The sequence below is a fragment of the Dryobates pubescens genome, chromosome 10 (genome assembly GCF_014839835.1).
Source record: "Dryobates pubescens isolate bDryPub1 chromosome 10, bDryPub1.pri, whole genome shotgun sequence".
Classification (NCBI taxonomy): domain Eukaryota; kingdom Metazoa; phylum Chordata; class Aves; order Piciformes; family Picidae; genus Dryobates; species Dryobates pubescens.
This window is the reverse complement of record NC_071621.1, coordinates 19,821,266-19,835,096: the sequence shown is the minus strand read 5'-3', so window position 1 is coordinate 19,835,096 and position 13,831 is coordinate 19,821,266. Positions and strand designations below refer to the sequence as shown.

Genomic DNA, 13,831 nt, shown 5'->3' with positions numbered 1-13,831 from the left:
CCACACTTACCCTTTGTGCTTTGATTTTCTTCCTGAAAGAATGAAATAAAGAAGTGGATAACATCTTCTTCAAAAAACATTGCTAAAGCTTCTCCTTGAGGATTTCTTAAGTCTACTATGAAATGTTTAGCAAGTATTCTGATGAAGTAAGAAATTATTTAATGAATCAGCTAAACTAATTTTACATTGTTGGCTAAAAGTGAGATGTAATGGGTAGCCAGCAGATAGAGTGTCAGTGTTAGTAATAATTTATTTCAATATGGCCAGTGTTGCATTTTGACTTGAAGTCAAGGGGCAAGACACTTAGGGTTTTCTTTTGTTTAAAAATAAAACATTAATTGTTGGTGTGGGATTTTCCGTAATATAATTTTATCTGGTTTTGCTAAGATTTGTTTACAGAACTTATCATATAAACAGCCTGTGATGGAGTTGATCATACTATCCTTTTGTCTTATTTTGGAGAAGCTGAATGTGCAAATGGCATTAGTTTATTAAGAATCCTACCCAGAGATAATCAGATAGAACAAATACCTAAATCATTCTCTTTTACATCGCATCTTCAAGTTAAATCATCTGTTATTAATCAGCATACTTGGATCATTATAGCTACATGCCGGCTTTGATTAAAAGTGCCTTTTGTAAAATGCAATCCAGATAACTATATAAAACACAACCCAAGATGAAACTTAATGTAATTAAGGTAAATTTTTGCTGAGAAAATTATCATGGGAAAGAGTGGTTCTGTGATTTCAAGTAGAATAGAGTATTTGATCTATGTAGTAATTTAAAACATAATTAACAGTGCAATTTGTCTTTTCTGTTTGGTTGGTTTTTGGTTTTTTGGGGGGTTATGTTGTGTTTTGTTTTGTTGTGGGTTGGTTTTGTTTCTGTCCTAGTCATGCACATTCCTGACTTTTAGGGTTTTCTTTATTCCTCCAAAGCATTTGTCACTTGAGTTTATTTGAATGTGTGACTGATGTTCCTAATAAGATGCTTCATTTTTAAGTTGAAGTCATAGAAACTCATTTCATAAGAATGGTTTATTTAAAGTATCCTCTATTTTAGCTTCACAAAACAGTAATAATTGTTTGCTTAGTGGAAACTACTGGTCAATTTAGAATTCGACAAAGGTGGCTCTGTTTTGTTCAATGATTTGCATAGCATATGGATTTTGTAGCTCTCAGATTACCACTGTGAGCTTCTTTTATGTGTAATGTGTAAAATTCTTTAAAATTCCCATAGATGCAAATGGACAGCGACAATGAAATATTTATCTGTGTAATTATTCTTAATGAAGAAGGAAGTGTCATATTTTTGTATTTCGAAGACTGTTGGCTTTGTGAGTATCTGTAGTGTATTTATTTAAGGAGAAATGTGGCATGACTGCCTGAAGATTACAATGCTGAAACTTTCCAGTGTTGAAACATAATGATGAACTGTTGAAGCATAGTATTTATATTGTAGCTAAATCTTTAGATTTATCTATAATATACAACAAGCAATATATTAGCTATAATATACAACAAACAAGCCAGGTGATTTTTTATAACTTTACAGAATAGAGTAGAATAGACCAGACCAGGTTGAAAGAGACCTTCAAGATCATCACGTGCAACCTATCATCCAACTCACCTAATCAACTAAACCATGCAACCAAGCACCCTATCAAGTCTTCTCCTGAACACCTCCAGTGATGGTGACTCCACCACCTCCCTGGGCAGCCCATTCCAATGCGCAATCACTCTCTGTGTAGAACTTCCTCCTAACCTCCCGCCTAAGCCTCCCCTGGCACAGTTTGAGACTGTGTCCTCTTGTTCTGGTGCTGGTTGCCTGGGAGAAGAGACCAACCTCCACCTGTTAACAACCTCCCTTCAGGTAGTTGTAGAGAGTACAGTGTACTTCATATGGGAAAAATTTCTGAATTATAAGGTTAGGGACTTCACAAATGCAATAAATGTGTACCGATGTGAAAACATTATGAACATCTTCCTGTCAGAGTATGCTGCAAACACCAATTTTGTGCTTCTGTTTAATTTATTTAAAAAAAAAAAGTCTTCACAAGGGACATGTGTGTTTGAGGGAGAAGTCAGGCAATACAGTAATGGTGTAATTAGTCTTCAGTTTTCTCCCTAACAGTAATCCAGAGACTTACTGTCTCTGCAATACACAAATTATAGAGGAAATAGTATCATAACCTTTGCAAATACAGCATCTTCATGTTTGGTCTGCAGCCTTTTTTGTTTTGGTTTGGTTTGTTTGTTTGTTCCTGCTTCTTAATAATGGCAAACTGCTGGACAAATTTTGTTCTGGAATATAATTATATTTTCAGCAAAAATCATAATTCTGTCTGATTTTGTGCCGGTTGACACACATATTTCATTGTGCATCTGTTGTCTTAGCTGCACTGCAGACAAACTGAACTGTTCTGGGCAGGGTGTTTATATTTACCTTTGTATCTAGGGGAGTTGAAAATAGGCAAGAATGGAGAGAAATTTTGTATGGCATTGTGCAGAATTTTGCAAGTTTAATGTGAGCCCTGCTGCAATCTGATGCATTTTAGTTACTGGTAAGTTTATTAAATTGTGTTTGAAAAATTGTTCATCTTAGGAGACAGCCTTCTAATCAGTATTATTTCCCCTGTGCCAACAAAATCTTTTTAAAAGCATTATTTTGGCAACCTGGTTCTGCAGATTAAAATTTGTAAATTTAAAATCCTCGGGTTTCATTTGTTTTCAGCTGCCAAAATGACTACATAAATTGACTATCCTTAGAAGTATGTTCCAAGTTCTGGATACAGTCCTCTGAATGAGGCAGTCACTTCTCTAGAAGACTAAAGTCTTAAAATGCAATATTGAGAATATTATGTCAGTGTGAATTTCTATAAAAATGCACACACTCTTAAGTGTTTGGTTGAGGTCAGTCTGAATGTATATGGAAAGAGAAGTTTTGAAGAGACTGGTGAAGTTTCATAGATTCATAGAATACCAGCTTGGAAGGGACCTCAAGAATCATCTAGTTCAACGTTTCAGGGTAAGAATAGAGTTTAAATAAGATGACCTGGTGCCTTGTCAAGCTGGGCCTTGAAATTGTCTAATGTAGGAGTATCCACCACCTCCCTCGAGAATTTATTAGATTGTCTTGAGAATTGTTAACTGTTATGTCTTTTCAGTCAGATTGAATATTCTCTATCATGATGTACATAAGAGAGAGAACATAACATGTAAAACCATTATTTTGATCAACAGCAGTTTTTCAGTGCAGTTTCATTCCCTCCATCCTCCTCCGAAAAAGGCATTTCACCTGATACAGGTGTAAGCAAGATTTCTGAAACAAATATCAGAGCAAGCATGTAATCAGTTTTCTGCCTGTCTCTGATAGTCGTCTTCAGGTAGTCATGACTTCAGTACTGTACTTGCAGTGAGAATTTAAAAACCACTTACAGTTCTTCTATCACTAAAATATTACAGAAACACAGAATGGTATGAGTTGGAAGTGACCTCTGGAGATCATCTACTTCAACCCCCACAGCAGGTTCACATAGATCAGGTACAACAGAAATGTGAGCAGGCAGGTTTAGAAAGTCTCCAAAGAAGACTCTACACCCTTTTTGGGCAGCCTGCTCTAGTGCTCTGTCACCCTCAAAGCAAAGTTTTTCCTTAAGATCAAATGAAACCTCCTGTGTTCTAGTTTATACCTTTTGCCCCTTATCCTATCACTGGCCACAACTAAAAGGATCCCAGCCCTCTCCTCATGACCTCCACCTTTTAGATATTTGTATTAATTGATTAGATCCCCTCTCAGTCTTCTCTTTTCCCAGCTAAACAGCTCCAGGTCTTTCAGCCTCTCCTATTAAAAGAAATGATCCACTCCCCTTATTGTTGTGGCCCTTCATTGGACTTCCTCCAATAATTCCTTGTCCCTATTGAATTGGGGAGCGTAGAACTGGACACAGTGCTCCATGTGCAGCCTCATGAGAGCAGAGCAAAGGAGAACCTCCCTCAGCCGGTGGGCCACAGTATTCTTAATGCACCCCAGAGTACAGTTGGCATACTGATGTGGGGAATTAGGATGCTAGTTTTTATCAGTACTATGGTCCTGAATAGTATTTACCTGAAACTTTTCTGTAACTGAAAGGTGTTTCTCCCTAACTGCTTCTTTTTCTGGTTCTTGGTATTTTTATGTGCTTGAAGGTGTAAGATGTATTGATGCATTCATGTGTACTATCCCAAGATGTAGATTAATATATACTGCTGTCAGATCTATTATTTATGGCAGCAATCTTGGGTAATGCAGAAGGATTAGAAACTAGAGTCACTGCTTGCAGTCCTGAGCTGACTCTGCAGAGCTGGCTTGTGATGTCTTTTTGTGTCAGGTTCAATAGATGTTAAAAGCTGTTTTGGACTTAGGAAAGGCATAGCTCATTCACAAGATACTGGCTAATAATGTTTTCCGGGAACTAGAAACATTGGCATCACTTTGTGGTGATAGCTAAGGTAGCTCTGTACAGTGCTAATGCGGGTAGCAGGATTAATTAGTTTAGCTGTACTCCACATAAAGATAGTTAATAGCTTAAAAAGTGGTATTTGGGCTCTATCTGAAGTAATAAACTTCATGAATTCAGGTTTTTTTCCATAGAACCAGCTCATATGTTTCTGTGTCTGTAGCATGGTTAAATATTGACTGGCCACCAATTATTTCTGTGTTTACTGGTTTATTTTATGTGTACTTACAAAGATGAAAGGAGAGAAGAATCTCTCTTGTTAGGGTGTCAGTGTGCCTTACAATATGTATGAAGAGTCTTAGCACAATTTCTGAACAATTGCTTGTAGATCTTGTATTACTATGAGATAAGAATAACTCCAGCCCATGAGTTTGCTTCTAAATTCATTTATCAGGCAGATAAACTGCAATACAAAGAATAGGACTTTTGGTACATCATGTACAGAATATTTTTGGCTTTTCAATATAATATTAATGTTATTTATTGTTGTAGTTTAGGTCCTAATCTAGCAAAAATATGTGCCATTCTTTATATATAATAGGTTGCCTTCCTAAGTCATAAGGTTACTCATAAACAGTGATAGTGAGCACCATTTATATGGAATTATCTTTGACCTAACCAATTTTTATTTTTTATAAATTTTTAAATATAAATTATTTTCTTATGAACTATCATGTGGTATAAATTATTAATATCTTTATTTTAGATGACAAATACAATAGAAACTTTTGTTCGGGCTAGAAAAAAATGATGCATATAACCTGGTTTGAAATTGATGTGACAGCTTGACAGGCTGTTTTGATAAAAGATTTGTAGTACTGTAAATGGATATTATCTGTGCTCTTTTACTGCTGACACTGTGGAGCATTCTGTTTGTGATTTTAGACTGATTATTGTGACCATTCAACAATGAAGCGAGACAAAGCACTATTTCATGTTCACAGCATGTACTTTGCCTACACTGTGTACTTTTCGCTTGGCAGCCTTGCTCACCAAATAGAATAAAACTTGTTTTCCTCAGCAACTTCATTATTTTTTGGTGCTGGCATGGATTAACCAATCTCAACATTTATTTCAAAGTAAAAGTTTTATTTGGAGAGCAAGTGAACCTTCAGCTGACTAGCTACTGGAACTGAAGTTGAAATTTATGAAATGCAAGTTGGATGTTTCCTTTAATACGCTTTTTCATATCTGCAAAAGCCAGAGTTTTCACGCTTGCCTGTGCCCACCACCTATGTGTGAACCTTCATGACTGTAGACATTTGTACAGCTAGCAACTACTGTAACTATTTTAAGAAAAGGAATTATGACTTTATGTATGCATTGTATATGTAGTACAATGCATTCTGTCATCCACCTTTTCAAGGTGCTTGAGAAATAATTTTAAATATTTCCTTTCTGTCAGAAATGTTGGGGTTTGTTATGTTTTTTTCTTTTTCTTCTGGATTTTTCAGCAACAGATGCGAATGTATTTTTGTTTCCTCATCAACACTCAAGAGTCAACTGTGATTTTAATTCTTTTTTTTTTCCCCCAGGGTGCATTGATCTGTCATACGATTCATTTTTATAACATGCTTTCACTTCTTGCTAATTCTGTCCCCTGAAGTCTTTCATATATCTTCTGTTTCTAAACCATAAACTTGTCTGAACACTTTTTTCCAACCCAATACTTCTCTTACCGATTGGGATGATATAGGATGCGATGCTGGGTGATTTCTTTCTGACTTCTGGAATCTCTCTCTGCTTTTCTTAATGGATGAAAGTGACTTTCAACCTTTATTTGGTCAGGCCTAGTTGTTATTCTTCTGTTTGTTCTGGAGAAAGTATGATGGAAGTTCTCCACCCTGGTGTTGTTCCGCTGTGCTTCTTGGGGGTCATTGTTGCCCACATACAAGTTACGCCATTTTGTGCCTCTTTTCTGTAGTAGTAATGACTCAAGGGAATGAAAGTGTGGAATGATGATATACCTACTGTCGTAAATTTGGCTATTTAGCCTAGTCTTAGATGGTAAAAATGGTAGAAATGGTCGCTGCCTGCATCATTGTATCACTGTCGGCTGGATCCCACTCATCTTCCCCTTCCTCTCCCAACTGCAAAACCTTTGGCTAGACCTGCAAGCTGCAGGACTGGATAGTTAAAATATGGAATAGTCCTGGTAAAATCAGGAGAGCTGACAAAGTGATTTTGCATTTCTGTTTGAATATGAACTCCCACTCCTTGCCATTGTAATATGTGAACAATCATTGGAGAAAATTTTCTACATGAAAGTAAGAGTGCATTCTTTCAAGGAACTATTCATCACTTTAAGCCTGTTCCTGTCACTTCATAGCTGATGATTATTGAGAGTGTAAAAGATTGATTTTTCTAAATTTGTGATCTGAAAAGATGCTTGTTCTTTACATGCAGTGCTACCCTGTTGGCTTTCTTGGTTGAGCTTCTTAAAAGTTCAGTAGCCATGCAAGAACAAATGCTTGGTGGAAAAGGTTTTCTAGTCATTGGCTATCTCCTTGAAAAGGTATGTTTTGAGGGGTTTGTGTCGTGTTGTGTTTTTTTCCCTTAGGATGACTACTGTTATTGTGATATATTCAATTACTTAGCTCAAAAAACTGATAAAACAGACTATGTTTGTGATATAAGGTACATTTGATTTGTAATACTTTAAAGTTGTTTACAAGAGTCTTTTTGTCCTTTATGTCCTCTTATATGGCAATATTCAAAGAATCAGGTTTCTGTAGTTGATCATATTTGTCTAATTTATACTTTTACTTTAGATCTCCTTGTAAATTGCTTCTATGCATTTTCAGTTGTGTTTCTCCACTCTATGACCTCCAAACTCTCTTTTAGGAAAGTTCTCTTGTTCCCAGTTTGCACAAATGTATCAGGGACACTCCATAATTTAGGTTTAAACTTGCATGTGTGTGTGTGTGAGAGAGAGATAATAAAAATCAAGATAATCCTCTGTGGCTCAGTTTTGAAATCATTGATATAGTTGCTCTGTGTTTTGAAGAAAAAATGTAAAATAGTAACTGTAAAAAAAAAAATATTCATTTATGAAGGAAATGCAAGAGGCATTCACTTTACTTGCTTGTTTTCAGACATGATGAGCAGTTATCACAAAACTGAGGTTCAGTTCAGATGCCTGTCTGAGGACTATTACCTGCCTCCTGGCCCAAAATCCTCATGAAACCCCCTTACTGTGATTTGATAATCTGGAGACATAATTACTGTCAGTGTACCAACATAGTAATACTCTTACAATTGAATCTCATGGCTCCAACATTCTTGACTGTCTGCTGCTGTAGTATTCATTAGAATGCAGGCAGTATAATAATCGCCAGTATAATAATGACCAGGGCTTTATGATGTCCAGTGGTGAAATTAAATAACAATAATATCACATTTAAAAAGTATTTAACCTCAGTTATTGATGAATATTTTTAACCTGTTAAATGTAACCATTAGGTAGACCATTGATATTATTAAAAAGTATTAGTTGCTGGTATTTTTTTCTATCTTTCCTATCAAATTCACTGACCTAAAAATATACTAGATGACACATATTTAGTAAAGATGAACCTGTTGAAAATGTCACTTCATGTTTCCCCTCTAAGTAAATTAAGAAATAATTTTTTTTTTCCTTTGTTCTTTCTGATTATTTTTACCCAGTCATCCAGAGTTCATATAACCAGAGCAGTTCTGGAGCAATTTTTGTCATTTGCAAAATATTTGGATGGATTGTCTCACGGAGCACCTCTACTGAAGCAGTTATGTGATCACATCCTTTTTAATCCTGCTATCTGGATACATACCCCTGCAAAGGTAACTGTACACTTGAATGATGTTATTATGGCTTTCCTACAATTAAGGAAAATAAATACTTATACCATGGCACTTAGGTTTCTTCTTCTAGCAAAGATTTTATAGATCATGAAATCTGTTTAACTATCTTCTCCAATGTCGCTTGTAAGTTCCTAAAAGGAGTTATATTCTTCCCTAAGGTTCTGGCTTATTCTACGACAGGTCCGTTTCTAGAAACCCAGTCCAAAGATCAGTGGTTGCATTAATTTTCCTAAAGATTAAGCATACTTCTTGTAAAGATAAAAATGAAGATGAGATATCTTTTGTTACATATTCACAGGAGCTTTCATTTTAATTTGAATCATGTATTTTAGTTTGATAAAATCTATGTAAAGTTACCATTCATCTCTGGTAATTATGTGCATACAGTATAGGAAAGACAGTGAGGTCCTGGAACATGGTCCAGGGAAGAGCAACAAGACTGGTGTGGGGTTTGCAAAATGTGTTGGACAAGGAGCAGCTGAGGAGTCTGGGGAAGAGAAGGCTCTTTAACAACTACCTGGAAGGAGGTTGTAATGAGGCTGGTGTTGGTCTCTTCTCTCAAGTAACTAGTCATAGGATGAGAGGAAATGGGTTGAAATTGTGCCAGGGGAGGTTTGGATTGGGCATTGGGAAAACTTCTTTACTGAGAGAGTAGTGAGACATGGGAAGAAGCTGCCCAGGGAGGTGGTAGAGTCACCATCCCTGGAGGTGTTCAAGAAGTGTATAAATGTGGTGCTTCAGAATATGGTTTAGTGGTCATGGTAGTTGGGTTGCAGTTGGACTTGATGATCTTAAAGGTCTTTTCCAACCTTAGTGATTCTATGATGCTATGAATTAGTTGTTTTCATAAATACACAGTTGAGGAATGTGCACCAAAGTGAAATGTGACATGATCCTAAAATTTGAAAATCTCTATTTCCATTATAAAAAGCCAGAAGAGAAACAAACCAGTATGTTCTCACAACTTGAATCATAGAATCATAGAAAATTTGGTTTGGAGGTCATTCCAGGTTGTCAGTCCAGTCTCTGCCCTAAACTAAAGCTTAATTATTTTTCACATTTTTATATCCTATTCTAAGTAAATCCTAAACCCCCCACAAGATAGGGTTGCTAATACAGAACTTGCATTTATGTGGATAACTTATTACATTCCTCAGGTGCAGCTGTCTTTGTATACCTACTTGTCAGCTGAATTCATTGGAACTGCTACTATCTACAACACTATACGCAGAGTAGGGACAGTACTGCAGTTAATGCACACGCTGAAATACTACTACTGGGTGGTTAATCCTGCTGATAGCAGTGGCATCACTCCTAAAGGATTAGGTAAGTGCATTGCATGAGAAAGAACATATAAACATTTCTTGTATAAGATGATTTATGATATGAATGTGTGAAAGCTCCTTGCATCTGTAGACAAGGAGGTAATTAAATGGCAATAATTGGTACTAGTGTTCAGTAGTACAAGGACTGTGCAAGTACCTCTGATGTTAATTCCTTATATTTGTATGTATTCCCAGAAGATTCCCTCTCCGTTCTTCACTCACACAGTGAGCACAGTTTAGTAAACATGAACATCACTCATTTTATTTCTGTAACAAAGAGAAAATGTTAAGTGTGTGTCATATGCCAAAGTAAGCTTTGTGGGATTTGAATGCTTGTTTGTGTTAAGAGACCTTGAAAATAATGTGGAAACCTCTAGTTCTCACTGCTGAGATTTCTGAATCTATATTTCTATTTCAATTTTTCTTCTTATAAAATAGAGGTTGATTTCACTGTGCTTATAGTCATGTGCTTAGCTTAGCTCAGGAAGTGCTGAATGACAGCAATGATGACTAAATACAATAATGCATACCGGCTAAACACTGCACGGAACAGATATTATTCTAATCCTATACACTCCAGATGTAATGTCATTACATTTAGCTGACTTTTTATGCAAAGCAGGGAGGATTTGGCTGAAAGTCACTTAAAAAATTAAATTATATAGGAGAACTTATTAATTATCTTTATTCTGTAACTATTATTGTCATGCTGAGAAATTGAATAATTGGGGAATGCTTTAGTGCTGTCACATATCCAAATATTTAAGAATGTGACATATAAAGCTTCTAAGTTATTGGATAGTTCTTCATTTATAAGTGAGCTAAATGTATAAGGTTTTTCTTTATTTATTTTTAAATAAATAAAAATGGAAGGCACAATTCTTCTAACTAGATTATCATAGTAGGCAGTGAAGTTGTGGATTGAGGATCACAGAAATAGCTGCTGTTGGATCTGAGACCTCATTTTTGGTTCTCTCATAGCATCATATTAAACATATTCTTCATGAAACTATTAAGATTTGCTTTACAAGTACCTAACAAAAAGACACAATTCTTTATTTGAATGAAAAATTTGCAATATCAGATTATGAAAATTAACCATGGTGGTTACTTACCTAACATTCTTTGTCAGTGATAATGTATAATTTCCACTTACACTGATTCTGGGTCCCCTCTGTCTGAAGAGAATTGAATTCATTATTGGTACCTGCAATGAAGGTGTCTCCATACGAGATAGGCATCCACTGATTATAGACAGTGGAATGCAGGAATGAGTTGCCCGAATATGGGTTTCTAGCATCATTTCAGATATGGGGTATCCCACCTGCCTTCTGTGCATCCTGCATCAAATCTGCTTGTTCTTTGTAGGTGTTTTGGATACCTTACATCATTTCAGATCACACTGATTAGTATGTTTTGGAAGCTGTATCCTATCTCTAGTTGACAGAACCTTGAGAACTATTTAGTTTGAGAAGTAGTTACTTTCTAGACTCCATTAGCTATATTGATTGGATCTCCATTGATTTCAGTGGACAGTTAGAAGCTGGTCTTACAAGCTGGCAACTACATGGTAGATGTGTGAAATTAGAGTGAGCTGAATCCTACCTTGGGACTGATTTATCCTTCATGCTTCAGAGATCTACTCTGTTGAGGGTTACAGTGTTGTTTTGCATAGGTATAGTTACCATCAGACAAGTTAACCACTTCTGAGCTCTTTGAGAAATCAGGATGTTAAAAGCTCAGCTGATGAGCTTATAAGCACATCATATTTGTGATTGGAATGACCAGTTGTTGGGAGGTAAAGTTTCCAGATATCAGCCATTTTTACACCTGAACAGAGACCTGGAAAACTGATAACTAGTTTGAGACTGTAAGTTTGATAATATTGTCTACTTGTTATTGATGTAATTATTTTGGGGTGTTGGGGTGGGTTTTTTTGTTTGTTTGTTTGTTTTTAATTAAAATATTTCTGCACTTCTGTGTCATGATAGTATCTAACACCACTTTGAAGAGGTACTGCACATTGCAGACTTCCTGCTGGGTAGGCTTGCCCTTTTGTGGAAACAGTGTGATGTTTCTTTCTGTAGGAGGTACTGCTTGTTTTTATACTGCCCAGATCTGTGCCTCTGCAGTTAGCTGTATTTTTGGATAATTTGTATGTGTAACGCCAGTTGAATAGCTACGAAAAATATATGTAATGTATTCATCAACATCTGAACAGAAGGCATGGTGTACACCAGGACACAAAATTAAGAATGAGGAATGAATCTGTTAACTCTTAAATTAGGGTACATATGGCTGGTTTACTTCCCTACCTTTTCTTTCATTCTTATTTTAAGAACATAGTATATTTCCTCCTCAATGATTTTAAGTCCAGATAATATTGTATTTTTCTCAGGAAGGCAACCAGGTAGGTTGCCTGGTAGGCTACCTGAAAGGTAACCATATAGTGTAAATTACTGGTGGGTTGGTGTAGCAGCATGACATCAAAATTGCAATTACCGAGGCTTTCATACAGTCGTTGGGAGGGCATCTGGTGAGCTATGAGGCCGTGCACATTTTCAAATTACATATTATTATCCAGTACATCTGAATTTTCTCCTTTTTTCCCCCCTTTAGCTCAATCTGTAGAGAAACCTGACTTTTTTTAAAGGTTGATCTCAACTTTCATCCTTATTCCTTACTTCTTCCATCCTTCCTCTGTGTTGCTCAGACTGCTGAAGTCCTATGTAATGAATAGAGTTATAAGAAAGTATTTTGTAGTACTTACTTTCCTGTCTTTAAAAATAGCTTTCCTTGTATTGAGTTGAAGAACGTTGGCTTAACAGGGAGGAAGGTGATAGCAATGTATGTACAAAACCAGCATAGCTATAGAGTTTTCTCCATGCAAATCATCACTAGGGCTTTATTTCCTATTAATTCTGCTTTTGGATAATGCAGCTGTAATAACTGTGGTGATTTTCAGGCAAATGACTGTGAAAATATAGTAATTGCTGAGGTGATGGGTAACTAAATTGATATTAATTTAATTTCATATTAGTTTTTTATCAAATTCATATTAATTGCTTTCAGTTGATAAAATTCCTGAAAACTTTTCAAAAATGTTTAATCACCCAGATATTGCATCACTTTTCTTCACCAGATGCTGTTTCTTTTAACATTAAGTGCAGTCTGCCAATGTGATATGCAGGTCTGGCTGACTCAGGTATATCGTCTTAGAATGCTAGATGTAGCTGTACTTAATATGCTTAATGCTTTTTTACTTTCCACCTTTGTTTTCAGCAACTCAGAACTTCACCAGTTTTAGTATTTAAAAACAAAAAAAGTGATCAACATAACATATGATGTTATTTATATATATGTGTGGAAATAAAATTCTGCTGTATTTCATGTTTTATTGATTTAAGTAGCCGAAAATCATGCATTTTACATGTAAAAAAACCCAGTTGTATTTGCTTGCTTGTAGAACTGATAACAGAGTGTATTATTTCCAAAGACAGGATTAGAAATCCTTTTTTTTTTTTAATTTATTTAAAGCTTCCAATCAGTTTTTTTTTATACCAGTACTGATTGTACTTCACTCTCTGAATATATTTATTTATTCCCTCGTAATTAGTTCTGGTTTATGCCCTTATAATTGCTCTGTGCTGCTCTGTACTGCAAGGATGAATTAGATAATTTTTTTTTCATTTATTCTGTCTGGATAAAGCTAACTAACTCTTGTTATGAGTGGATATCTAAAAAAAAAATTACCTGATGCAAATCATGTGCTAACTGCAATAAATACATCCACAAAGAATCTAAAAGCAGGAAATTATTTAGTGACTCATGCTGGTGTGGCATAAGGGAGGCATCCTTACTCTGCCAGTTAACAAGAATGGTGCTATTTTGTATTAGGGATTTATGGTTGCTGTACTGGCTCTTTGTTGATGGTTGTTTTGGGTTTGGTTTGAATGTTTAGCAGTAGTGTTTGCCGGTTTGTGATTGATGATGACACTGACTTGTCTATGTCCATTGACGGTCTTAAAAAAACCCTACTTTTCAATGTTTGATTTGATAAAATAAGATCTACTTGTCTCTCCTTACCGCCATATACATGTATATAATATGTGTGTGTGTGTATATATATTTATTATAGCATAAATTATGCCATTGTTTGGTCAAT

At 35.7% G+C, this 13,831-nt stretch overlaps 1 protein-coding gene across 5 annotated transcripts in view; it reads left to right on the top strand.

Annotated features, from left to right (window-relative positions):
- Positions 1-13,831, top strand: part of NBEA (neurobeachin) — a 486,697-nt gene that overhangs the window by 128,181 nt on the left and 344,685 nt on the right. For all 5 annotated transcript variants that reach the window (XM_054164764.1, XM_054164763.1, XM_054164761.1 and 2 more), the window contains exons 11-13: positions 6,908-7,016; positions 8,168-8,320; positions 9,499-9,667. In XM_054164764.1, coding sequence (XP_054020739.1) covers positions 6,908-7,016; positions 8,168-8,320; positions 9,499-9,667 — 431 coding nt within the window. The remainder of the gene's footprint in view (positions 1-6,907; positions 7,017-8,167; positions 8,321-9,498; positions 9,668-13,831) is intronic.